At 35.4% G+C, this 27,836-nt stretch overlaps 1 protein-coding gene across 1 annotated transcript; it reads left to right on the top strand.

Annotated features, from left to right (window-relative positions):
* Positions 1–206: 206 nt before the first annotated feature.
* On the top strand, positions 207–27,557 carry LOC149243983 (peroxidase 40-like). The gene is made up of 4 exons (XM_089371366.1): positions 207–292; positions 26,278–26,488; positions 26,626–26,791; positions 27,160–27,557. Exons 1-4 carry the CDS (start codon positions 207–209, stop codon positions 27,555–27,557), a joined length of 861 nt encoding a protein of 286 aa, XP_089227492.1.
* The last annotated feature ends 279 nt before the right edge of the window (positions 27,558–27,836 follow it).

Raw genomic sequence — 27,836 nt, 5'->3', positions numbered from 1 at the left:
TGGACGAGTGAGAAGCATGAGGGAAACCATATAAAATTTCCAAAGATTTCCAAATCTGCTGCGTCTTCTGACAAAGAAGGAACATATGACAGTTTGTTTCATCCTCAGAATTGCAAATTGAGCACAGACGTGGACCTTGCTAGCCCCTCCTCTTTAGATTTTCCCAAGATAAGTTTTTATCGTGGAATACCAGCCACGAGAAAAAGATGGATTTGGAGAGGCATCCTGATTTCGAGAGATTTGGTGGAAAAATAGAGATGGGAATGGCAATTTTAGAGGCAATCAGATTCAGGTAAATATCTTTTACCCAAAAGACTCGCAATGGATAACAGAAAGATACTACAAAAATATTTCAGACTTGGAGTATAAATGCCTTTCTATGGCAAGAGAGTCATTCTGACCCAATCTGTTCTAACTCAGCTCGCGGTTTATTAGGCGCATCTTTTCTTTATCCCAGCAAGCATTATTCAGAAGATGAACAAGATAACAACAAATTTTATCAGGGGCGGCGAGGCTGAGAAAAGAAAATATCACTTGTCTAAGTTATCTGCCATTTCTTTGCCAAAAAATCTTGGTGGATGGGGGCTGTTGGACCTGTAGAGTTTTGGAAAGGCCCTTCTATGCAAATCCCTATGGAGAGGGATTTTTGGAGAGGGTCCATGGAGCGATACCATAAAAAAGAAGTATATGGGCAGCAAGGATATCTCTTTTTGGTACAGGTTGGGAACTATCGGATCCTTTCATGGTTCATCTATATGGAAAAGCTTTCGTAAGATAGAAGGGTTATTTCTAAAGAATCTTATTTGGAGTTTCCAAACTGGTAGCAAGATTCTCATAGGACTTGATCCTTTCTTGAGGGGTCAGGAGGAAATCAGCTTGCCTGAGACTCTCCTTTCCTTTTTCCACAGAAAAGGTTATTTTACTTGGGACAAACTAATTGCAGAATGGCATGGTCCCTTCCCTATCTGGAAAGATGATGGCATTATGGGTATGACTGAGAATGTAGCAAGACAATGGAGGATTTTAAAAGCATGCCTGAGAAATTGTGGAATATATCACTCCTCAAATATCAATGTCTTTACATTTCAATATAGATTATATATTTCAATATATATTATATACTATGGATTGATTTTTACTTCTATTTTTTCATTTATTAAATTGAAATAGAATTAATAAATAAATAAACATACATTGATATTCAAATTGAAATAAACATAAAAATTTACATTGATATTGAAGATTGAAATAGGAATTGGTATCTAGTCTAAAGCCAATAGATTTGTTTCCTAATTATGAGCAAATTTGTGACATTGAGTGTATCCTAAGTTGATGTGCTATTGAGATATTTACTCGGCTAACTAGATTGTAGCTGATATAGTTAACCTATCTAAACACCCAACTTATAGTATAAATATGAGATATTGTGTAGAGATAATAATATATGAAATATGGTTCTGTGAGTGTAGTAGTATTGAGTTATAAGTGGCTAATTATTATATACCTTGAACATTACAAGATTATTATGATTAGCCACGTTGTAGCTAACCAATATGGGTTTATTTTGGAAAAAAAACTTAACTTTTAACTTGAAAACTATGATAACAAAACTAAATAGCAAGCTAGTTTTAGTAAACATCAATAGAATATCAACAATCTTGTCACTTTCAAGATCATATGAACAATTTTGTCACTCCCAAGATCATTACTCACAATAGTAATATCAATCTCTTTTGTTATTTTGTATACTTTAGAATATCTTTAAATGTTATAGGTTATGTTTATAAATATTAAATGTCAGAAATATGCATTGTGTTATCGTCATATCCCTGAAATTGTTCAGTAATGTATCAGATTAATAGTTTGGTAATATTGATTTATCGATGTTGTATGTTGTATAGTTATTTGATATATTCTTAGTGATGAAGTAGGGGGTTTTTAATAGTGATTTTTTTGGTGGAGTATACTGTATAGTTTCATTTTATATCAACAAATTGTTTTTAATATTAATTTATTAGTGGAGTATACTGTATAGTTGCATTTTATATCAACGAACTGATTTTGATATTAATTTATCAGCAGAATGTGCTTACAGATTACCAATAAGTATGAACCATAATAAAATTTGTTAATTAAAAGGATAATAATAATAATAATTGAAATTAATATACAGTTAAAAAAATTGTAATAATAAAAATCTATATGGAATAGTGGAAGGAGTTGAGTAAAAGTTGTAGAGTAAATATTGTGTTTTTAATTTAGGTTAATTTTTTATATAGAATAAAATACAAAACTAAGAAATAAATTGATATTTAAATTAAAAATCATTACTATGTTATGAAATATAATGTGAACTATAAGATTTAAAGTTCAAATCATCATAACTCACATCAACCAAATAATAATATTTAAATTGAAATTGAAATAGAAATAGAAATTAATATGTATTAATTTTTATATTCTACATTTATACAATATACATTTCAATTTATTCATTTCAATATATATACAATATACATTATATATTATTGATTTTTATGTTCATTCTTATGATTTATTAAATTGACATAGAATTAAAATAATAAAAAACATACATTGGTATTCAAATTGAAATAAAAATACAAATTTATATTAATATTGCAATTGACATAAAATTAAGAATAAAAATTGGTATCTAATCTAAAATGAATAGATTAATTTCCTTATCATCAACTAACCATGTGAAAGTGTGTCCTAAATTAATGTGTTGTTGAGATATTTACTCAACTAACTAGATTGTGGCTAATATAGTCAAATGATCTAAATGCCTAACTTACTATGTGAATATGTGATATTATGTAAAAATAATAATATATGAAATATAGTTTAGCGGGTGTAATATTTATGAGTTATTTTCGTGTAATATTTATGAATTTTATGTGGCTAAAAAAAATATAGCTAACCTTAATGTTGTTGGAAATATTTTTCTTTTAAAAATTAGTTTCATTGCATTAAATTGATCTAATTAATTAATTAAATAAATTTCATTTAAAACATTAAAAGAAAATAGTACCAATAAATATATCTACTCTTTCATTATTATACTATGTGTATTTAATAACCTAGAAAATAATCTTATAATACTAAAAAACACACAAGATTGCAAAATAAATTTACTCTACCACTATCATATCTTATCCAATAATATGAATAAAATATAAAGTCCATGTCTATATTGATTTAAAATGAGGCTAAATTTGATTTCTTTAAGATGTAATTTTTTTTATATGTGTTACTTGATAGGAATTAGTTTTATCATTATTCACCAATTTATTAGCATTTTCCATGGTATGACTATAGCAATCAATTTGCCTGTTGGCCACTATTAGTTTAGCATTGACCAATCCAAATTATAATGTTTAACTTTAAAAAACAAAGATTTATTTTTCAATATTATTGAAAATTTTGTTTTTGTCAAACAATTGATTGGATCATAATTTTGAAGGTATAATTTTTGGACGTAGTTGCAATATTTATGCCATCTTTTTTTGCCATAACTTCTTGATGTAGTTGCAATATTTATTTGTGCAATGATTTTTCATTATTAAGATTCATAATTAAAATCCTTAAAGATATCTCACACTCAAGTAAATAAACTATTTACCATCATTTATGGTCCACCATAACTTAAACAAGTATTTCCATAAAAAATGAATAAATAAATATACCTACCGAGAGTTATTATTTATGTTTTTTTTCAATACTTTAACATGTAGGAGTAAAAGTGTAAATGTTCCAACTTAGTAGTGGTCACTACCCGCCAAAAAGTTATGCAAGTTCATATTTATTGATAAGCAATTAACTTTTCTACTTCATATATCAATTTGTAATTTCTCCAAATACATAACATCTACTTAAGTGGCAAAGACTAAAGTCCATGCAACACTTGTTTTAATATAAAAAATAACTATATGTAAAACAAAATAGTGATAATTAATTTGAAATTTTAAAGTTACAAAAGATTTTAAACATTTTATTTATAAAAATGTATAGTATATATAATAGAATTACTTAATGATAACTAAACTAGTTAGATATTTGCATTATATACCCAGCAACATTAAAAATTAAAAATTAATTAAATTCTTTATAATGTTGACTTAATTACATATAATGATTAAAAAAAAATACAAAAAAAAATTAAGTTTTTTAATGAATAATTTCATATCTTACCTATTATATAAATTATTTAAAAAAATATAATTTAAACATATTCAATAAATTATCATGATTAATTATTAATTTAATATCCAAAAACCATTAAAAAATTAAAATTAAACATATTATTAATTATTAATTCAGTATCCAAAAACGCAGTTGTCTATAACGCGACTTTTTGAAAGCTTTTCCGGCCGGTTTTTCCGGTCGAAATCCGGCAGGTTTTTATTGGAATCGCAAGTTTGATAGCTAGTTTCTGCACAATGAAAGCGTCCCAGGGGTTTTCCAGGGTGCTGAATCCAAATATGCAGTTAAAAAACCATTTTAATTGCAACAAATCAAGATTTAACCTCAATTTCTTCTGCCAGATTCCGTCACCGGAATCTCCAAAAAGTCTCATTATAGACAACTCCTCCAAAAACCATACATGTGACACGAAAACTAACATGCTATAAGTATATGCATCTCATGAAAAAAACTATTAATTTTATTTGATATTTTTAAAAATAAATTTCAAAACATAATTATTAGGATATAAATGTTAAAAACAATCCTTGCTAATTATATATTATTAAAATTAAATAGCTATAAATATATATACATAAAAGAAGTGTATTAATAAAAATATAAATACAATTATTGTTAACTAAAATATAGATATAAAAATCTATTACTGTTATAAGTTGTACAATATAATCATAAAAGTAATAATCAATAAATGTATATATTCTACATGAATACCATAGGTTAATACCATAGATTCTCAATACTATGGGTGATTTTTATTTTATTTTTATAAGGTTATCTTTGTTTCTATTTCATTTTATTTCATTATGCTCCATTTAAAATGTTTACATTACATTAATCTTTTTATTTGATTTAATTTTTATTTATTTATTTATTTTTATGTAATTTGATTTAATCAAAATGTTAAACGTTATGTAACATTTCTACCATAATAAGTTCGAGATCACCTAGCTATAGATATTTAAGTTTTTTATTAATATGGGTTTTCATATCAATTGGTTAGTGATTAATGTATTTTTTTTTGAGCTTACAGGTGCTCTCTAGTTTAGTATGGGGGAGATTCTAATATTTAACACTTAAAATAAAACAAAATAAAATAGAAACATAAAATTCTCTAGTCTATGGTTTTTTCCCATGATATTCTCAACCCATGGTTTTTTATAGAAGCTACCATGCACTCTTAGTAGCAAGAGATTTTAACAGAAGATTTTTTTTTATTCAGGCCCCAACCCCAAGGGAGTTACAATACTTCAAACCTACTCCAACAAACCTAAAGCAATACAAATTGATACTTTAATCCTTCCCAAAGAAATTTGAAACACAACCTCCAGATCTCTCTAGGATAACCTCAAGAATCCATGCAAAAGACATCTAATAAATTGGTATTACTTCTAGTACAGATTTAACCAACAGCAATCTGGTTACTGGAGATAACCACTGAAAGTACCAACAAGTGAGCCTTTTTCTAGCGTGGCCAAAAGCTAGTGCCAATCATCTTTTAGATAAGAGTTCGAATTTAAGTGGAAGCCCATATATTTAAGGAGGTGAGATTGTCAACCTTTGGGATGAGTACAATGAAAGTCAAACTTAAAAATAGGAAGGATTTGACCATCTCAATGCAACTCATTCACAACCTGGAGTAGATCTGATACAATAAACTCTTTAAAAGTAGTGAAAAATTATGTAGGTCAACCATCCAAGCCAGGGCTGTTATCTTTTTTGAAACATCCCTTAGTGGTTCCTATTTCTCATCTTCACCCATAAATCATGGGAAGAATTGCACCACCGTAATAATCTCAACAATATTTACACCCCAAGGCTCCTCAAAAAGACTCCTCAAATGATTGACACACATATTGGAAATCCCATCAAAGTTTGATATTGCACACCCCTCCTCATCCTTCATCCCCCATATTTTATTTTATTGTTTCCTACCTTTCTCATAGGGATGGAAAAATTTGGTGTTTTCATTGCCACTGTCTAGCCAAGTGGATCTACTTTTAAGCCTCTAAGTATCTTCCTTCTACATAAATATATCCTTTCTCCTCTCGACGAATTTGTGATATATCTCATGTGACTCCTAAGATCGAATGCCCTCTAACCCTGCAGCAGAAAGACCCAGCTTGCCATCATAAGGTATCCATTTTTTCTTAACCAACATAGTAAATGCCTCATATTTTAGCCAATGAGAATTCATTTTAAAAAATATAGTAGGTTTACAAATCATTCCGAGGATCTCTATATAGATCAACCAATGATGAAAAAATCCCACCTAAACCAACCCATAGCCGAATAAGTAAAATGGACTAATGAATTGATTTTACCACCAAAAACCAATCATGAACCCTGGAAACCTGATCCTCCACCACTCTTTTATTATTCTAGGTGGGTTTCAATCAAATAGCGGGGGCATCAATTAGATGACGGATTGATATTTTATGGGTAAATAAGTCAGTCAAGGAATCCATCCTCACCCGAGAACCCCAAGACTCTGCATCACCCAAAAATAAATTTAGGTCACCACCCAAGATTAGATTTGCAGATCTCAAAAGGGACTTCTCATACAACAAAGTCCATTAAGAAACATGATCATCATGTGGCCCATACAACTCGATAAATGTGAAAACCTTATCCATATATGAGGAGTACCACATGAGTCCCAAACTAGATTGGACACTGCACAAATTATGAGCCATGATCTTGCGAGAATCCCTTTCGAAGGAAAGACTGCTAAAATGACCCCAAACATCACTTGCAATAAAGTACGAAGAAGGTAATAAGGCTTAATTTTTTTTACCACATAGTCTCCATCCCCAAAGGTTTCTTGAAGAAATATCACATCGGGAATTTCCAATGAGAACAGTCACTTCAGTGCGATTTTTTTAGGAGAACTTGCTAACCCATGGAAATTAAGTGATAAGATCTTTAAAAGGGAACCCCTTGAAGGGATTTCATTGCTATAAGTGCCCCATCCATAGAAGTTTGATGACCCGAAGCTAATTCCAAATTATACTTTCCATGGCCATAGATATGTTTGATTTCCTCCCCGTCCCTTTACGAGAAGATTCCTTCATTGGAATCAAACCCAAAGTACTAGGTTAACCCCTAGGTATCAAAATCACAAGACGAGATCAAAAATTGTGTAGAAAAGCTCCCTCACCCAACTCCCAAGAGTAACCCAAGATCACATAGGCTTCCCGAGAAGAGTAACATGATGATCTATAAGGCATAGAACATTGAGTTTTATGTAAAGGAGGAAAAATAACAAGTATAGAAATTTTCATACACATCGAATCTCAGAACAAAGGAGGACTAATATTAATTGAAGTAAAATAAGAACCAATATGTAAATTTTACAGAGAAAGAGGGACTGAATTACTAAGATACAAATAAAACGCATGAGATAGTTCAACCCTCGTCACTATCATCGATATAGAAGCCATAAATAATGGACAGAAATTGGAGAAAATATTTGAGCTTGAGATGGCTGAAACATTGGTCATTGTGTCCTACACCCATCCACTATCCAGTGAGGGTTCCCCACTGGATGCACCTAAATCCTCCCCTACTATCTACCATTTCTTTGTTGTATTCACCTCATTTGAAAAACCCTTGAAAGAGAGATTACAATTTTCACCAAGCGTCCAAGCTAGTAACACCTCGTGTAGTGAAAGGGAAGGCTTTAATAGTCAATATCCTAAATATGAATTCCCCCTTGTCTTATATTCATAGTGGCATGCAATTTTCTACATAAATCCAAGCAAGCCAAATCCCTAGCAACAAATGTATCCTAATTCTATAGGAAGGAATAATCAACATCTAAGAAACACCCCAATATGTTTCCCAAATTTGTAAAACTTTCAGAATACCACATAATTGAGGGGAGGCCTAGAAATCATACACACATTGGGATTTCATCCATCCACTCCTTGCACACATCAAAGGTAGGAATTCATAATTTGAAGATAATTAGAGTGGATTCTATGGACTAAACATCCTTCACAACTTAACCCACATCTTCCTTTTTCTTAAAAGGAAGTTGAATCCAACCCATGGACAAAAGAAAAACATTAGGAGCAACAAAAACCACTGGTGTTATGTACTTGTCATGTCACTCTAGGATGGTGACCAATGTAAATTTCTACCCTTGAGCATGAACATTAGTGACTTCTCTTCCAATTATACCACATTTTCCATTTTAACATCATCCCCCCACACAATGACTATAAGGAACTATATTGAGATGACCTTTTAGGGCCTAAGATTTCTTTTTAATTTCGGTAGGAAGACATGAAACTGATCCCTTCCTCCTGAATATCATTGACATAAACCAAATGCACTAATACTTATAGCCCCATACCAAAAATAGTTTCCTCGGTAGTATATCCCTCGCTAAAAAAGATTTTAGGCACTTCCCACTTGATGTGACGATCCACAGGGCTAAAAGATGCCCCTAGGAAGAAACCCTCAAGACAGCTTGAATTTTTCAACTGTGGAGGAAATAATAAGGTGGAGTAACCACTGCTTGATCCAGGAAAATAAAAACCACCGCCATTATACCCCTAATAAGCATCATGGCAAGGTCAATATACCCATCATTTGAAAAACTAGGAAATGAATGAGTAAAACCCCTACCAACGCCCGAAGGGGAAACTCTGTCAAGGAAGGGAAGAACCGAACACTTTTTGACATTAGTGTGATAAACGAACAAGTGGAAGAAGACTAGATACCCCCTAAAACCATGTGGCTAGGGTCCCATGATAAACCTTCAAGCGAGTTCGAATCCACAGCCACAAACCCAGAAGACTCTATGAGAAAACCACTGTTACTGGCCACTACACCATTTGAGACAAAAATGGAGTCCCTATTGGAGCTCACCATGTTGTAATACACTTCCTCCGCATAAACCATGAGGACCGCACTACACCTTTGAAATGAGCAGATACCAATAGATTTAAACCCAAGAACCCAGAATAATCCATGATGCACAATATAAAACCCCAAATAATAATCTCTTAGGAGAAATGAAGAATGTCAGTCATGTGAGGCAGCCATGCATATATTCAGAATCCATATAAAACAAACGCTACACCCATGTCAATACTCTAACCGCCGATAAAGTGGAATGTATGCTTATCAGTCCATTGGAGATTATGAAGCTACCCTGAAACCATAATTTAAACCTCCATTCAAATCATTTCCATCACCCTATCGTCACTCCTTGCTCATCTTTTAGGTACTTATATATAAACACTATCTAATCAACATGAGGAGAGAAAAGCTTCCACTATTGCTTTAAATATTATTAACTGACACAATTATTAAAAGAGCTTGGATTAAATATGATGCTTTAAGTTAACCATTGGAGGATAGATGAAAAGGTTTATATTGACAATATAAATAAATCAAAAGAACAATTATAACTAAATTTAAATATAAACTCGATTTCAATGAAAAAAATAAAATAAGAGAAAGTTAATGTGCTATAAAGATATCATAACATCCAAGTAAGAAGATCAAAATTCTATTCTTATTATAAGAAATTTAAAAGTGAATTACTAAAATTAGATTAAACTTTTGGGATTGACAACTAATTACATCGACTTGCTGCACCTTTTTGGATGCGCATAGATATATAACATTAATTATTTTTATTTTTCAATGTAGTGTGTCTACATAACATTTCACACCCGTACGTTAATTTTATGTTGACACACCACATCGAAACGTTTAGGTTAACAAACGCAATGATCTATATTTTTTTAATATTATGTGGTGCGTTTGGTAAAAATAAACGCACCGAGAAGTTGCTTTTAGTAGATGCATTGGTGAAAAAAATAATAATTTTTATGGCGATCTGTCCTCGAAAATAACTTCCTCGTGCATTGATCTGACATATTGGTTAGAGGTGCTTTCGATCCATTACTTATGCACCACCTAGAAAACTAAAACTTTGAAATCAGTGCGTCATGCAAATTCACAGCTCAGTGCATTACCATTGACCAAACATACTACATAATATTTAAAAAATTATGGTGCGTTAATTTTTACGCACCAATTAGTGGTCCACCCAGTAAATTTATGGAATGCACCATGAATCGTGCAAGCCAAACCTCTCAAACTCACCACACAAAAAAGAAAAACAAAAATTAAAATACAATGAATTTTCTTACTTAATTTTCAATTCTACTCTACTAAAAAAGTAAGTTGGTGAGAAACATAGACATTAGATCGACATTTGGTCATCAGGGAGGCATGGTTTCCACATAATCGAAAAAATAAAATTTTACCATTGTTTGACAAAATTTGAAAGGCATGTAGTGTGCAATGGATGAAATGATGGAAAGTAAGGGAAACATCGATGGGAGGCCGCTTCACAGAGGAAAAATTAGCCCTTGTGCTTGAGAGATCTACAACACTGCAAATGGTAAAAATGAATTTTATAACCAATTCTTTTATTTTTTATTTTACCCTTTTCCGATGCGCTCGAGTACCTAAAAATGTGGATTGTGTATGAATCACAATGCCATTTTTTAAATTAAAAAACATACCACAGTGCACCATGTTATTTATGCATCAGGGTGTTTCAAAAAATGAATAACACTCATGCTTCATTTGAGTATAGCACTTGAACAACACTAATTAAATTAGGAATAAAATTGTACTTCCACATCACAAGACAACTTGTACAAGTTAACTAAGTTAATTTGACTTAGTTGGCTCAGATAATTCAATTTGAGGGTCTAACTAGAGTCATATATAGTGTCTCCTACATTATAGGAGACCTGATTGACTTTATTTTGAGTTGTAATTAATTAATTCATTTTAACTGAGTTAAAGTCAATTAAACTAGTTCCAACTGATGGAGGAACTAGTTGGATGTCAGATAGTGGGGTTCTTCCTCATGTGTTCAACCAATTAACTGATGGTTCACTCATAAATAACTCATGCATGTCAAATCTGAGACTTACCCAGTTGAGATTGAAGTTCATGGGAAATGTGCCATCAGTTGTATAGTCATCCAAATTGCACAGGTGGTGCATGCAGTCAGAGGAAAGCCTATTATTGATTGCGCAATTCCAATTGAGGAATTTCCCTAATTAATAGGGGGATAATTCCCAAGGAAACAATGCAAGGAAATAGGGACTTCGGAAAGCCAAAAATTGGTTAGTTGTTGTCCTAATCTTGTCTAAGAAGTAGTGGGACATATAGAGATAGCGCAGAGGTTTCTCGAGCTTGAGAACAACATTGTAATCCTCTTATATTTTCTGACTAATGAAATCTACAGATAGAAGGGCTTTTTAGTTGTGGCTTTACCGAGGAAATTATTGTGTAATGTGTTGATTGAATTCTTTCTCTTGTATGCATCGTGATTTCTCAATCGATTAATTGTTTCCGCTGATGAGTCGAGTAAATTAAAGTCTATTTTTTTAGTAGATTACAATTAGAAGTTTGAATCTACAAGGAATTTATGCATGGTATCAGAGAAAAAATCACACTAGAAGAGGAGAACATGATTTTTCATTTGCAAGTGAAATCAATTTTGCAGGATCATTCTTCAGAGCCAGTAGGATGTTGTTCTACGGATTGAGACTCGAATATGCCCTTGAGGGCAGTTAAAATTTTATTCCGTGGAAGGATAAGATGGAGGCAGTGTTGGAAGACAACAAGCTGAAGGAAATCATAGAAAACTATATTCCTAAGCCTGCAACAATAGATGCTTAAGATATGGTAGAGTGGAAGAAATGTGTTGCAAAGGTGACAAGGATCATACTAGAAGGAGTTCAAGATCATATTGTGTCAAGCCTCCATGGGAACGATACACCATATGAAATGTGGCAAGCCTCGATCAACATGTTTCAAAATAGCGGTGACCATAGGAAGTTGGCACTGAAGGACAAGATTCGGAAGATCAAGATCGATAAGGGCGACATAATACCACAATACTTGAGCAAGTTCACCCAATTTCGGGATGAGATTGGGAGCATTGGTATTTTAGTTTTAGAAGATGACATGGTCATCCTAGCACTTATAGGTCTTCCCAAGAACTGGCACAACTACGAGGATTCGGTAAACAGGAGAGAGAATCTACTAAACTGGGAGTGTTTTTGGTCCGACTTGGTGCAAGAAGAGATAAGGCGGAGCACCAAAGATGGAACCTCATCCAACCATGATAATGAGGATAATTGTCCCTTAGCTAGAAAGGCAAAGAAAGGGAAAGGAACGAACTTACAATCCAAAGGAGATTCCAGTCAGGGAGGCAAGAAGAGGGATTTGTCGAATATTAAATGTTTTCACTATCATGAGCTGGGACACTATGCCACAAAGTGTCTGCACAAGAAGGACGACATGAAGCCCGCATGAAGAGTGTAGATGAAGATTTTAACAATTTGAGTTGTATTTAAACCTCATTGCATGCATGGTGACATCAATGATGGGTAGTGTCTGGTATCTTCATAGTTGAGCTTCATTCCATATGATGGGCATTAAAGAATTTTTCAGTGACTTGGACAAGAAGGACCTCCAGATGCACATCGAGATAGGAGATGATGGAAGGTATAGCATGATTGACATCGCTACTATTATTTTTAGAGGGATTATGGTTCTCCTCTCATATTAAAAATGTCATGTATTCTTTGGGTTTGAGGAAGAATTTAGTTTCAGTTGCTATGTTGGAAGATTGTGGCTACGATGTGATATTTATCAAAGGAAAGGCTTTGCTTCATCACATAGCCACAGGACAACTGAAGTGGACCGGGTTTAGGTGAAGAAACTTTACAAATTGGATGTCGAAGACTATGTTTCTTTGAGCACAAAAGCAGATAAGGTGCAAAGTCAAGACATCGGTGAATTATGGCATAGAAGATTGGGCCATCTTCACCTTGGAGCTTTGAAGATCATGTAGAAGATTTCTACAAGACTTCCCAAGGGTGCACTAGAGAAGAGAGATATATGCAAAGGGTGTACATTGGGAAGGTACACCAAAGCCTCCTTTCATGATAAGGAGAGTCGAGCGCAAGCAATCCTTGCAAGAGTTCACTCAAATGTGTGTGAACCATTCTTGACAGCCTCCACGACCAAGACCAAGAAAATGTATTATGTAATATTTGTAGATGATTTCTAATGTAAGTGCTAGATTTTCTTCATGCAAAAGAAAGATAAAATGTTGTCTAAATTTTGTGATTATAAAGCACTTGTTGAGAAAGACACTAGCATGAAAGTGAAGGCTCTTAGGAGCGATAACAATGGAGAATATGAGTCAAATGAATTCAACAACTTATATGCATCATAAGGCATTCAACGAGAGTTAATAACACCCCATAACCCACAATAGAATGGGGTGGATGAAAGAAGAACATAATTATTGTGGGAGCTACATAGGTAATGTTACATGATCAGGGCCCACCATTGCACTTGTGGGTTAAAGCATGCAACATAACTGTATATGTGCAGAACATGAATCCTCGTCAGATTCTCGAGATGAGTACACCAGAAGAAGTTTTTTCAGGTAAGAAACTAGATGTGGCACACTTCATAATCTCTGGTTTAGCATTTTACTATTATGGTAAGAAGGACGTAAGGAAAAATATAGAGCCAACCGCTGAGTTGAGTATATTTATGGGGTACATGGATACACCTCTCAACTATTGGGTGCACCTTCCATCTCACAAGATGACATTGGTTTGTAGATATGTGAAGTTTGATGAAGAGAAGGCCATGAAATGTTCCCTTGAGAGGGATCTTTAGTTACAAGTAGATGAGGATATTTTATCTCCAAAGGAAGAACCTTAGGATGATCTGGAGCAGCCACATGCAAAGGAACAGAGAGTGGAATCACCCACTCATGTAGAGACTTACAGAGATGAAAGGAAGCACACCAGAGAAGCTAACATATTGATGCATGATACTATATAGAATGTGGGATCACCCACATCACAACGGAGGTAGAGGAGGTCAGTATATTGGTACACTGGTTACATGGCTATGATCAACAAGAGTGTAGAGATTGAGCCATCCTCATTTGAGGAAGCAATGTCGAAGCCAATATGGGTTGATTCCATGGTAGAGAAGTATGAATTTATTATAACAAACATTGTTTCAGAAGTGGTCCCAAGACTAGCAAACAAGTTAGTGGTGAGTTCCAGATGGCTTTACAAGGTAAAGAAAGTAATATATGGGAGTGTTGAGAAACACAATGCTATATTTGTGGCTAGAGGGTTCTCTGAGGTGGAGGGAACTGATTATGAGGAGACTTGTTCTCTAGTAGCAATGTACTCTTAAATCAAATATATTAGAAGTGTACTCATAAACCAAATATATTCTAACACTTTCAATGGAGATGGGATGGAAGATACATCAGATGGATCTGAAGAAGACATTCCTCAAAGGAGTGATTGAGGAAGAGGTGTACATTAAACAATGAGAAGGATTTCAGACCTTTAACAAAGAGTTGCATGTGCGCAGACTCAAGCGAGCATTGTATGGATTGAGAAAAGCACCTCATGCTTAGTACACAAGGATTGACAACTATTTCATGAGGTTAAGCTTCACGAAAAGTGAAGCAGATGCAAACCTTTACCATATTGTGGTTGAAGGTAAATTATTGATTATAATATTATATGTGAATGATTTAATTCTTAAAAGTGATGAGAAGCTAGTAAAATCTTGCAAAGAGGATCTTGCAAGAGAATTCAAGATTAAGGACCTGAGGTTCATGCATTATTTCCTCAGTATGGAAGTATGGAATGGAGATGAGGAACTATTTTTCTCTCAGGGAAAGTATTCCAACATGATACTGAAGAAGTTCCACATGGAGAGAAGAAAATCCCTGGAGACTCCTCTAGTGGAGAATTGGAGGAAGGAATATGCTACTTTAGCTGAAGTATTTGAGGCTACTATTTATAGGTAGCTTGTGGGTTCACTTATGTACTTGGTGAACACATGACTGGAAATATGTTTCACAGTTAACTAGCTTAGTCAAGCAATGGTTAAGCAAACCAAACTCTATTGGAAGGCAGCTAAACATGTGTTGAGATACCTCAAAGGCACAACTCAGTTTGGTATTTGGTACAAATGGACAGAGGGAGTGACGCTGCAAGGCTTCACATATACAGATTGGGTAGGGATTCCATCAGTCAGGAAGAGACCATAAGGGGGAATATTTATTATTGGGTCAGCAATAGTTTCATGGTACATCAGGAAGTAGAAATTAGTTGCACCTAGTTTAGCAGAAGTAGAGTACATGGTTGCTAGTCAAGTATCTTGTGAAGCTATATGGATGAGGAAGGTCCTTGGTATGCTATTTGGTCAGCAGATGGATCCTACAATGATTTATTTTGACAATCAAGGTTGTACAAAAATCTCTGAGAATCCCATTTTTCATGATCGTTCCAAGCATATCGACATCTGGTATCACCATCTACGAGATTGTGTGCATAAGAGAATCATGTTGCTCGAGTACATTCCTGTAGAGGAACAAGATGCAGACTACTTGACTAAGGCATGGTTAAGAGGAAAATTTGAGTTCCATCGAGGCAGGGTTGGGGTATCTGATAATCCCTTTCCTATTGGTAGGGAGCGTTGAAAATGGAACAAGAAAAATCTTGATTTAATTCTCCCTTGAATTAAATTAGGAAAAAAATCTAATTCCACATTGCAATACAACTTGTATGAGTTAACTAAGTTAATTTGACTTAGTTGGCTTAGTTAATTCAATTTGAGGGTCTAACTAGAGTCATGTAGAGTGTCTCCTACTTTATAGGAGCTCTGGTTGAGTTTATTTTGAGTTGTAATTAATTAATTTAGTTTAATTTAGTTAAAGTCAATTAAAGTAGTTCCAACTAATGTAAGAACTAGTAGGAGGTCAAACAGTGGGGTGCTCCTTCATGTGTTCAACCAGTTAACTGATTATTCACTCATAAATAACTCATACATGTCATATCTAATAGCTACACAGTTGAGATTAGAGCTCAAGGGAAGTGTACTATCAATTGTATAATAATCCAAATTGTGCAAGTGATGCATGTCATAAGAGGAAGGCCTTGATGGATTGCAAAATTCCAATTGGGGAATTTTTCTAATTAATAGGGTCTAATTCCAAAGGAAACAACACAAGAAAAGCATTGTAAGCTTCTATATTTTCAGACTAATGCAATACACATATAATGGGGGGTTTTAGCTATGGATTTCACCAAAAAATCATTTTTTAATGTGTTTATTGAATCCTTTCTCTTGTATGCTTCATGATTTCTTGATCGATTAATTAATTATGTTGATGATTAGAGTAGATTCAAGTCTATTATTTTAGTAATACAATTAATAGTTTGAATCTACAGGGAATTTATGCATTGAAATGGTGAAAATGAATTTTAAGACCAACATTTTTCTAAATTTAACAATTTTTTGGTGCTATTGAGTGGTATACACACTGAAGCTTCCTATTTAGTTAGTGCACCATTGCTTTTTTAATTTTATAAAAATGAACCCTCTAATAGTGCAACATTGTTTATTAAGCACCAGGGGATATCGTTCTATTATCAACATCAACGCTAGATATGCAAGAAGAGCACCACTAATTTTAAATAAAAAACCTTTCCATGGTGCAACATGTTTTATACGCAGCAGGTCATTAAGAGAAAATAAATAAATAAATAAATAAATAACATTGGTTCTTCGTGGGAGTGTAGCATTGAAATAGTGAAAATGAATTTTATGACCGGTTTTTTTTTAAATTTAACCCTTGTCTAGTGCTATCAAGTATTATACGCACCGGTGCTCCAAATTACCTAACGTGCATCTATTTAAAAATTAAAAACCCTACGATGGTGCACCATGTTGTATATGCATCGGGGCGTTCGGAAAATGCAATAGCACCAAGGCTCCATGGGATTATAGCACCAGAATGGTGAAAATGAATTTTACGACCAACATTTTTTAAATTTTAGCACTAGTTCGATGTTATTGAGTAGCATACGCATCGGTGCTCCATAGTTAATTAGTGCACCGTAATTTTTTATTTTTTAAAAATAACCCTTGAAAGGTGCAACATTGTTTATTAAGCACCAAGATATACAATTTTATTATTGGCACCGATGCTTATTATATGGGTAGTGCACCAATGTTTTTAGAATTAAAAATCTTACAATGGTGAAAATAGCATCGAAATGGTGAAAATTAATTTTATGACTGACATTATTTTTTAAAAATTTAACCTTTTTCTAGTGCTACCAATTAATATACACATTGGGTTGGCCGACTTAGTAAGCACACCATTTTTTTTTTATAACTTTATAGAAAATAACCTGCCACAATGTACTATTTTCTGTTAGGCACCGAGAATACAATTCTATTAACTGTACCAATGCTTATTTTGTACGAAGGGACCACCATTTGTAAATTAAAATGTCTTCAATGTGCAACATGTTGTTTATGCATGAGGGCTTTCATAAATAGGGATAGCACCAATGCTTCTTGACGATATAACACTGAAATAGTGAAAATGAATTTTACGACTGATTTAAAAAAAAAAAAAATTAACCCTTGCATATTGCTATCGAATGGTGTAGGAACCGGTGCACCTATTCTATTCAGAGCATTGTTTATATATATATATATATATATATATATATATATATATATATATATATATATTATAACCCTTCCATGGTGAACGACTGTATATTAGGCACCAAATTATACAATTCTACTAACGACACCAATGTGTATTATCAAAGAAGCACACCAACATTTTTAAAATTAAAAACCATGCCATGGTGCACTATGTTGTTTATGCATTGGGGATTTTGTAAACACTTATTACACGATTTGTGAGAGTATAGGACAAAAATGGTAAGAACAAGTTTTACGACCGACAATTTTTTTAAAATTTAACCTTTTCCCGGTGCTATCGAATAGTATATGCATCGGTGTAGCTTATATATGTAGCACACCATTATTTGTATTTGTATAGAAAATAACCCTACAATGGTGCACCACTTTATATTGAATTGGGTCCTTCAATTCAATTAACAAAACTAATGCTATGACATAAGAAGAACACCACTATTTTTTAACTAAAAACCCCACAACGGTGCACAATATTGTTTATGCACTAGGGCATTTGCATACATGTTTAGCATTGGGACGTCATGACAATATAGCACAAGACTCAGAAAAAATAATTTTATGGCCAACATCTTTTTAAATTTAACCCATTTTCGATGTTATCGAGTAGTATAGGCACTGAGTTCCTTATATTATTAGCGTACTATTTATATTTTTTATTTTTATAAAGAATAACTCTGTAATGGAGCACGATATGATATTAAGAACTGGTGCATCTAGTTATAGTAACACACCAACACATTAGTATATTATAGACGCATCATCAAAAAACATCCACCTGCCCAACTCTGCTAGTGACCTCTGCTACAAATGGATTTTTGGGCTATTTTTATAGGGGCTTCTGCAAAAGCTTCCATTAGAGGGTCTTTTCCTTGTAGTGTGGAGTGGCATCTTCTAAGTATAATATAGGATAAGAATATTATATAGCAGTTTCTTAGGTCACATCATGAAAGGTAACTCCATAGGACTTCTCATTCCTTTATATGTTCATTCTTATAACCGAAGAAAAGATAGAACATGATATGCATCAATTAACAATTGCATTCTCCCTAATATTTGTTTCCCAAAATAATTGTTGTTTATTTTGTGGATGGTGTTTTTATGATCATGCGCTTTCCATTTCTATTTCAGTTATTTCATAAATTTTCATGAGTATAATAATTAATTAATCCCTCATCTAAGGAAATATTTTTTATAATCGAAGATTTTAGAATATTATAAAATATAGTATGATGAACTATTAAAGTGGAATATCGATGGAAGTTTACATATCAATGGATTTTTTTCCTTCTATAAAAACTATATACATCCCCAACATTACTTAGTTTCTCTTTCTATCTCATATATACGTGATTCTCCTACCCTGAATTTATAATATATAAAAATTTATATGAAGATGCTTTTGGGTTTCGAAGTGGCCTCAACAAAATTCTTGTATTTTTTAGTGATCAAAACACCACCAATCAAGAGCATATTTTCCATAGTAAGGAAGGGATATAGAAGGGAGATGAGGATATATAGAGGAAAATACCTTTTTTGTCTAACCAATATACACCCCCTTCTCTATTTTGGAGTTGTCAATTGTATCTTCAATCATTTCTTTTTGATGACATATTGACTTGAAACCCTCCTTTAAGACTTTCTTGTCATTTATATTGATATACCCATTTCTAAGATATATGATTTATTAGTTTTTTCCATTTTTTCAAAAAACTTTGTAACTAGGACATTATATTTATCAGGTTCATCATTTTTATTTCCAATCAATATTCCATAGACTGAATTCAACAATGTATCTTTGTAAATATCCTAACCTCAACTTTAAATTTAATGCGATAAGTATTGCATTATAAAGAAATCTTGCTCCAATGGAGGAACATCAAAGATCACCTTTATGATCACCTCACTGGCACATTCAGTTTCTTCTAGTAGTTTTATCACATGACCTAAATGTTATTTGGGATGGACATCATTCCTCCAATCTTGGAATGAAATAATAGAAGCAAATCCTCATCGCAAGAAAGAGCTAAGACCAATTATGTGTTACCACATAAATTGGCAAGGGCATTTCCTTTGTGTAAGTCTCACTTCTTAATGTCAAGACCAACTTCCTCAAATATTTATTGTCATTTTTCACAATGTCTAAACAATCTTTAGGTTCACATAAAAACAATAGAGCTACAACAAAAAGTTAGTCCCTCATAATTGGAAATTTGGATGAAGATTGTATTGCCCACCTCAATTTTCATATTGTTAGGTATTCCTAGACCTATTTCCAACAATATCACAACAATTTATTTAAACATCCTCTCACAAGAATTGTTTTTGGAAAAAAACAACCCAAATTGTTTCCCATTTTACCTGCAATGGATTCACTATATAACTCTATCGAAATGTAAGTAATTTCAGCCATACATGTTCAGTTGCACCTCTTTCCATTTGAGGATCAACATGTTGAATCCAAAGTTTTAATATTAACAAAGAAGAAACCCTTAACTAATTCCCTTCCCTTACTATCTTTAGATCATCTTAGTTCTTAAAAACTAAGGCTATAGACACAAATACCAAAATATAAGTGCATATACCGCAAGACCTTCCTCCAAACCTTGCTAAAGTATTCCCTTAATGTTTCATGTTTCATATATCTCCTTAGAAATATATGCTTCTGTTGTAGAGGCTACAACCACCCTCCAAAATTTTTCCTTAGCTTCGTTTTGGAGCCTCCCTACCAACCTTTTACAACAGCATGTCTTGCCTTGTCAAGTACACAAGCTTCAGTGATTTTATTGTAGAATGATAGGCTATCCATTAGAGCTTGTTGCATCCCCCTCATAGGCCATTTCTCCAGACTTGGTCTAGCTGCAGGCCAAGCAGCTTCCTCAAGAAATTGTGCAATTCTAGAGGGGAGCCATCCTTCCCTCTAGAAATTTCGGAATCTTGACTGGCAGCCTGTTAGGCTCCAGAATTGCGCAAATCTGCCAATCAAGCTTCACTGAGAAAATTGTGCAATTCCTCCCAGTAGTGTTGCTCAGCCCAGGAATTGTGCAATCCTAGGCAACAGTCAGCTACTCTTCCCAAAAATTGTGCAAATCTCCTGGGCATCCAACCCAACTCCCTCCTAGAAATGCACATTTTTCCTGCCACCTGAGAAGACTGTTGCATCTGCAGTTGAGTTGGTCGGTTCTACACGGGACCAAGAAAATTTGACTTGCATGCATGGGTTTCTTTTTCTTGGAATAGAAAAAGCCACATGTAAAAGTCATTCCTAGATTCTAGGGAGCTATTTTTAGCAGCTGGAGGTTACATGCAAAGATCATTTTAGAATCATTCCTCCAAGTGTCGTTTTTTTCCTAGATTTGTGGTATGCACATCATGAGCTTCAAACTTATTTATTCAACGCTTCAGAGCTCATTTATTCACATCGATCTTGGAGCTTTGACATCCCACAGCACATCCATGACTCTTTGACACATCCAGATCAGCTATTCATGGGTAAGTTGTCTTAACTTGTCTTTTGCATCATTTCTGTCACTTTTTGTCTTTTCGCTTGTATGAGTGTTGTTTGCTTGATTTCTAGGAACACTTGCTGTTGTTTAGATGCATACTAGCTTGTACTAGCACCATTTCAGTTTTCATTAGCATCTCACTATTGTCACATGCATGAAATTGTTTTGCATGAACGGTCGTCGATTCAGCAACTCGCTTCACCCATATACATGTTGCTCCATTTTCTAAATCTTTCATTCACTGTTTGCATGCATGATCATTTACTCCTACTTACACTCAGTATCGCCATGCATTCACAATCACATTTGCTTTTAGTTGCCTGTTGGCAGGTCTAAGCAGCCATGGCCTGGACTCTTCCTTACCACAACAACATTGTGCAATTCTAAGGGACAGTGACTGATAGCCCAGAAAATTGCGCAATGCAGTCACTGGCCCTTCAACCACTGCCGGCTCAAATTTCTAATTGCGCAATTCGAATAGCCCACAGGCTAGCCTGGATTGCACATTGTGAAAATCCAACAGCCAACCAGCCTCCCTAGATAGCCCAGACTACCTTTTGCATAGTTCTGGAAGCCAATCAGCCAGCCTCCCAGAAGAAATTGCACAATCCTTGCTAGTCAATTCCCAAATGTTGTTCCTCAAGTTTGATTTTCTTTTCACTAACAGATTTCTTGCCATGCACATTGTTTTGTCTCCAGATCTAGAAGATGTTCGTCTACCTCTTACCAGTTCAGGATCAATGGCCACCAAGAGATCAGGATCAAAGGACACTAACGGAAGTGCAACTGGAGCAACAGTCGAGTGAGTGTGTGCAAGTCTACTAATCTAGGAAGATACCAAACTGATTGTAGATAATGGCATCAAGCTGAAATGGAAAGAGCTCAATGATGCATTTGCAGGCAATTTTGGGGAAGACCTCAAAGACTACCAAGTATATGTGAACATTCATAAGTCCGCCTTATACCAGATTGCATGCAGATAACACGCATTCCCATGTGCAGACATGATACATTGGGTCATCTCGCACACTGATCCTAAGATGATGATATTGAGCAACGTTAGCAGGATGGATATTTCTACCTTCAGGGCACAAGATTATGATGAAATGTATTAGATATCGGAGCTCAGGATCATCACGGAGACACCCTTCAGCTTACCTAGCATCAATGCCAACTCCAGATACATTTTGAAGAACTGGGTAAAGGAGCTGGTTAAATTCAGGATGACACCCAACCAGATCTACAAGAAGAATATATTGCAGAAGGTGTATCAATACTTGGTCATCTTTGCATGTCAATTGTATGGCCAAGAAATCATAGAAACCTTCCCACAGAGTTGGGTGATCGCACTAGACCAACTAGCCAGAGAAGGAAAAACATGCAACTGGTCCGGAATGTTGGCTCATTAACTGACGAAACAGGTAACAAGGGCTCAACAGCCACCCAAAGTATGCAAGTGGAGATCTACATGTCTGCCTACATGTTGGATGCAATTTGTACCTGACAACACTTCCCAGGCTTGAAGTCGGCATGGACACCGACAGAGACTGTTGTGAACACTTATTGTAAGACATTGTCCGAATGAAGCTTTAGAGGAGTTATCACACGACTGTCTGATCATTTTGTCACCTCGGTTTACAACATGATATTCGAACAGGATCCACCCTGCATGTCGAAGGAAGCAATGCAGGCACTGATATACATATCTGATTGGTATGCATCACCATCTGGCACCTTCATCCGGATGTATAGCACGGAGAAGTCTTTGCATGTTCTACCAAAGTTTTCCTTGGACATACTCGTCATGCAAGAAGCAGCATATCACATCCCAGAAGGACTGATAGCTAGGCTGCATGAAAAGAAGAAGGCACCTTGGCTCACTCTTCCTTTGTCGATCGAGTTATACGAGATACGGAGTTTCAAGCATGTGGATGTCAAAGTAGAGCAGATGAAGAAGTATCCATTCGACCTCTGAAGTTACAATCAGTATGACTTGCATTATCTTGTGAAAGCTCACTGCACAAGAGTACCGTTCAACTGGATCCATGAGGCATGTCATTGGGCGGAGGAGGACCCATGGAGATATTATTACAACTCCTACAGACTCAATGAACTGGTCGGCCTCGCTGTGGAATGGATAGTGAAGCAACATCCTAGAGAGCACCAGCAGTAGTAGCAGAGGTGAATAGACCAGTGCGTGACAAGGGAAAGAGGAAGATTGTCGATCACATGGAGGAAGAGAAAATATGCAAGTTCTGAGAAGACCCATTTATGGAGAAAGTTGCTATGAAATACAGGAAAAGAGGCAACAACACGACAAGAGAAATGCGTAAGGCAGATAGAGAAACGAAGAATGGAGGAAACAGAGAACGAGTTACATGAGCTGAAGGAGAAACTATGGAAGGAACAAGAGCTGCGCAGACATGAGTAGGAAGTGCAACAAGAACATGTACAATAGGGGGTGAAACTTGTATAGATAGATGAACTGCGCCTATACAACTAGTGGACTCATCAGAACAGCTAGCATGAGGAAAATAAGGTGAACCACCGCAAGAGCAGGACTTCACTCAGGAGATAGAGCAAGCACTTGAACAAATAGATATGGATATGGAGCGACGAGAGTTAGAGCAAGACATTGACCTAATGCCTCACCATAAAGATGTCAACCAACCAGCTTCACCACATCTATAAGATGAGCGAGTCCCAAGTGACCAAGGAGACACTGAGATCCTTAGACATCAACTGGAAGGAGAAATGCACAACATCTCATTCGACGAGTCTCAACATAGAGTTGTGCAATCTCGCAGAGTTTCAACTCCGGGAGATCATACATCTCCTGTGTAGTGTTAGGAATGAGTGATCGTGTATGATATGTGTAAACATCCAGTAGCATTGGCTGATGCCACCAGAGCATATGTTGAAGCCACTAGCTCGAGTGTTTGCTTTCTGATAGCCAAGAACAAGTAAATGGATGAGTTGCAAACAACCAAGCAAGGAGGAGAATTCGTTACAACATCCGCTTGAGCAGAATTGGAGAAGGAAATACTGGATGAAGTATTTTCCCTTGACACAATCATGTAGGCGTTATATTCCAAGTTTGGTACCAGGCATAAGGCAGTCGTCTATCTCAACGGACGACAGTAGTGATGTGTTAGAAGAGCATGTATTTTCTTAAACGTGCATGTTGTTGTGGATTACATGAAAACATGGATGATGAGATACAATGGAGCCCAACTTCACTTGCCTAAGATTATGAAGCCCGGACCGATTGAGCTAAAGGGATGCATCTGGAGTCAGATCCAAAACTATGAAGAGCTCTTCCAGCTCATCACTAATCTATAGGCTTCCCATGCACATGTATTCAAGAGTATGGATGCTGTGGTGCACGCAGATGTGATCCCATCTATTAGGACTCTCACCCAGGGGAAGACAAAGGCATAGGTCCAACTAGACCTTGAATCGTACTTTGACGATTTGATGTGCATAGCCACCAACCTAGACTTGTCAATCACTGTAGACACCATGCACAAGTATGTTGTTGGTCTGGCCACACTAAAGACAATGATGTGCATGTTATCAGACAAGTTGGACAGAGAAGCCTGAGAAGTGTACCCAGATGCTATGGAGGCAAGAGTCAGGTTCCAAAAATATGTCACCTTGGATTACACGGAAACCATCGCGGACTACCGATCTTGGCATCAGTTCGCTATTGTCGACCACCATGAGGATGTCGAAGAGTTGGTCTTCCATTATTTGTCCAAGTCATAGTGATGTCTTTCATCACTTGCTAAAGCCATTTTCTCTCACATGGGTACATGTTTATTGTAATGTAGCGTCTTGTCAATTGTAAGTTCAAGTGTCGGTAGTTGGATGTAACAGTCATAGAGTAGATGAAGAATCATGAGGATAGATGAATTGTCGCAAAGGGGAATGTCAACGGCCACCCCACCCTTTGCTATAAATGGTCCCTCATAACTCATTGTAAGGGATTTTGGTCAGCCAAGCTTCGATAGGAGTATCGTAGAGAAATCTTGGGCAATATTGTAATGCGCCTTGGCTTCTCCACTATGTAAAGCTAGTATATCTCCTTGGAGGAGCAGGTGGTTGTGGCTAGTGGTTGGACATGGATGTATTGTATGACTGGTACTTACACTTCTTAATATAAAAGATCCAGCATGTTTCATGCATATGTTGTATTGTATTCCAGCTATCTTGTTTACTCTAAATGATATATGTTTTTTGTTCCTTACGCATGCATGTATGGACTATTCTATATAATCATGTATGAATCTTTCTGAAATGTGTTGTTGGTTTAACCATCACTTTGGATTTCTTTCTAACTTGCTTTCCAGCTTGTGATGCATCTTCTCTTGTGTGTTCCCTTCCAAGCCGTGTATTGTTACAGGTTTCCAAGGGGCGCACTCACCTCATCCTTAGTGTGTTAGAACCTCTCATGCACCTTCCTTAACATACTACAGCTGTCACACCCTTGCTACTAAGAGGGACATCTTACTTGCCTCTGTGCAAAACCGCAGTCAAGGCATTACCATACGACCATACGACCTACTGTTGGGACTCCTACACCAAACAGTTTGAGGTCTAATTGGGACTTCTTACTAGGGAGATCCCCTAACATGTTGGCGGATCCAACACCGTCAACATTTCTGGAACAAGAAGGAGGGCTAGATGACAAGGTCTTTCCTCTCATCCTATTTTGAACCTTTGCATATCTATCATGGAGTCTTGCACTCTCCTCCCTCCATGATGTTTTTTGCATGTTGAACTTGTTACCATCACAAGGGATTTTTTTCGATCTCTTTTCCAGGTACATCTATGATGGTGAAATCGAAGTGGTCTTTCCTGAGTTCTTACATTTCCTTTCCATGCTTCATGAGGAAGATGGATGTTCTGATGAATAGGCTAGTTTGTTGTTTTTGTACACACTTCGTGAATCTCCACATTCGTGGTTGTACACACCGACTTTTGAGGAAGAGAAGACAGCAGCTCCCAACCTCAACTCTTCCAGTGGTTTCGAAGTCATAGATTACATCAAAGAAGAGCTTGAATCTGCATGCCCTGGAAAAGTTTCATGTGCTGATATTCTTGCAATGGCAGCACGGGATTCTGTGGTCTTGGTAAAATTTTACTGCTTTATTGCTGAAGTTTAAATTTCATAAATGGGCATTTATCTGTTCAGATATTTATGAAGATTATAGATTTAAAATGAGATTCTGGAGTTAAAAGAGGAGAATTTTCTTTTTGTTATGATCAGACACGAGGACCATATTGGGAGGTGCAGCTGGGGAGGAGAGATAGCTTAACAGCAAGCAAAGCAGCAGTAGCTAACAGCCTTCCGCCCCCAACATCGAATATTTCAACACTCATCTCCAATTTTAAGGATGTAGGCCTCACAGAAAATGATCTGGTGACTCTCTCAGGTTGTCTCATCTATATATCCATTTATCTTTATAAGATTCATCTGAACACATTATCTATTTTAGCCACACAGAGGATGAAAAAGTGTGGAGGGTAAACGTTTAATAGCCACGCTTAAAGACATGAACTGTGTAAAGGATCAAGAAATATATATGTGCGTAGGGTGTGTGGGATTGATATGAAACAGTAAAATGATCAACTTCTAATCCAACATTCTGTGATTTACAAAGTTTCAGTGTAATGTTAAATTTTGTAAAAGGGTTATTATTAGTCAGGATTATGTCACTAGGAACCAAAAAAACTCATAATTTTTTCAGAAGGACTTGTCATTGAGGATTTTAGATTACTAAGTGATTGATATGTTTTGCAGGTGCCCATACAATAGGAAAGGCACGTTGTGCAACATTCAACTCTAGGTTCATGGGACTCAAGCCAGGTCGATATCCCACTCTTGAAACAGAGTTCTTAACGTCGCTCCAACAACTTTGCTTTGATAACAACACTGTGACAGATCTAGATTTGAAGACTCCGGTTACTTTTGACAAACAGTATTATGAGAATCTACCTTCTGGCCAAGGCCTACTGTATTCAGACCAGCTGCTTTATTCCAATGGAGGAAGTACTAGGAAGTTGGTGGAATTTTATATGAGGAACCAAGAGGCGTTCTTCAACAGCTTCAAAGTATCCATGGTCAAAATGGGAAACAATCGACCCCTCACTGGGACAAGTGGGGAAATTCGTCACAATTGTAGATTTATTAATTCATAATTCATAATGAAGAGGTACAGCCATAATAAGTCACACTTATATACAATGTATTTGTATCTGCAATAATCGAGTGTGCCATTTTTTGAAGATTAAGTCCATAAAAATAAATGAAATGTAATGAAGTATTATTCGACTTGTCGTTAACTATATGTTATGTTTATAAAGATTAAATGTCAGAGATATGCGTTGTGGTATTGCCATATTCCTGAAATGGTTCAGGAATGCATTTATTTCTCAGATTAATAGTTTGATAATAGGGGGCTTTGGTATTGAATTATC

This window comes from Pinus tabuliformis, chromosome 8, assembly GCF_031772625.1.
Source record: "Pinus tabuliformis cultivar Carrire ecotype Pingquan chromosome 8, CPIR1, whole genome shotgun sequence".
Lineage (NCBI taxonomy): Eukaryota > Viridiplantae > Streptophyta > Pinopsida > Pinales > Pinaceae > Pinus > Pinus tabuliformis.
Note: the sequence above shows the minus strand (reverse complement) of the source record. Positions and strands in the feature narration are given on the sequence as shown.

Coding starts and splice junctions, on each gene's coding strand:
- LOC149243983 (XM_089371366.1), top strand. CDS start 207: ATGGATTTGGAGAGGCATCCTGATTTCGAGAGATTTGGTGGAAAAATA. Junction 26,489..26,625: donor CACGGGATTCTGTGGTCTTG/GTAAAATTTTAC, acceptor TGTTATGATCAG/ACACGAGGACCATATTGGGA. Junction 26,792..27,159: donor TGATCTGGTGACTCTCTCAG/GTTGTCTCATCT, acceptor TATGTTTTGCAG/GTGCCCATACAATAGGAAAG.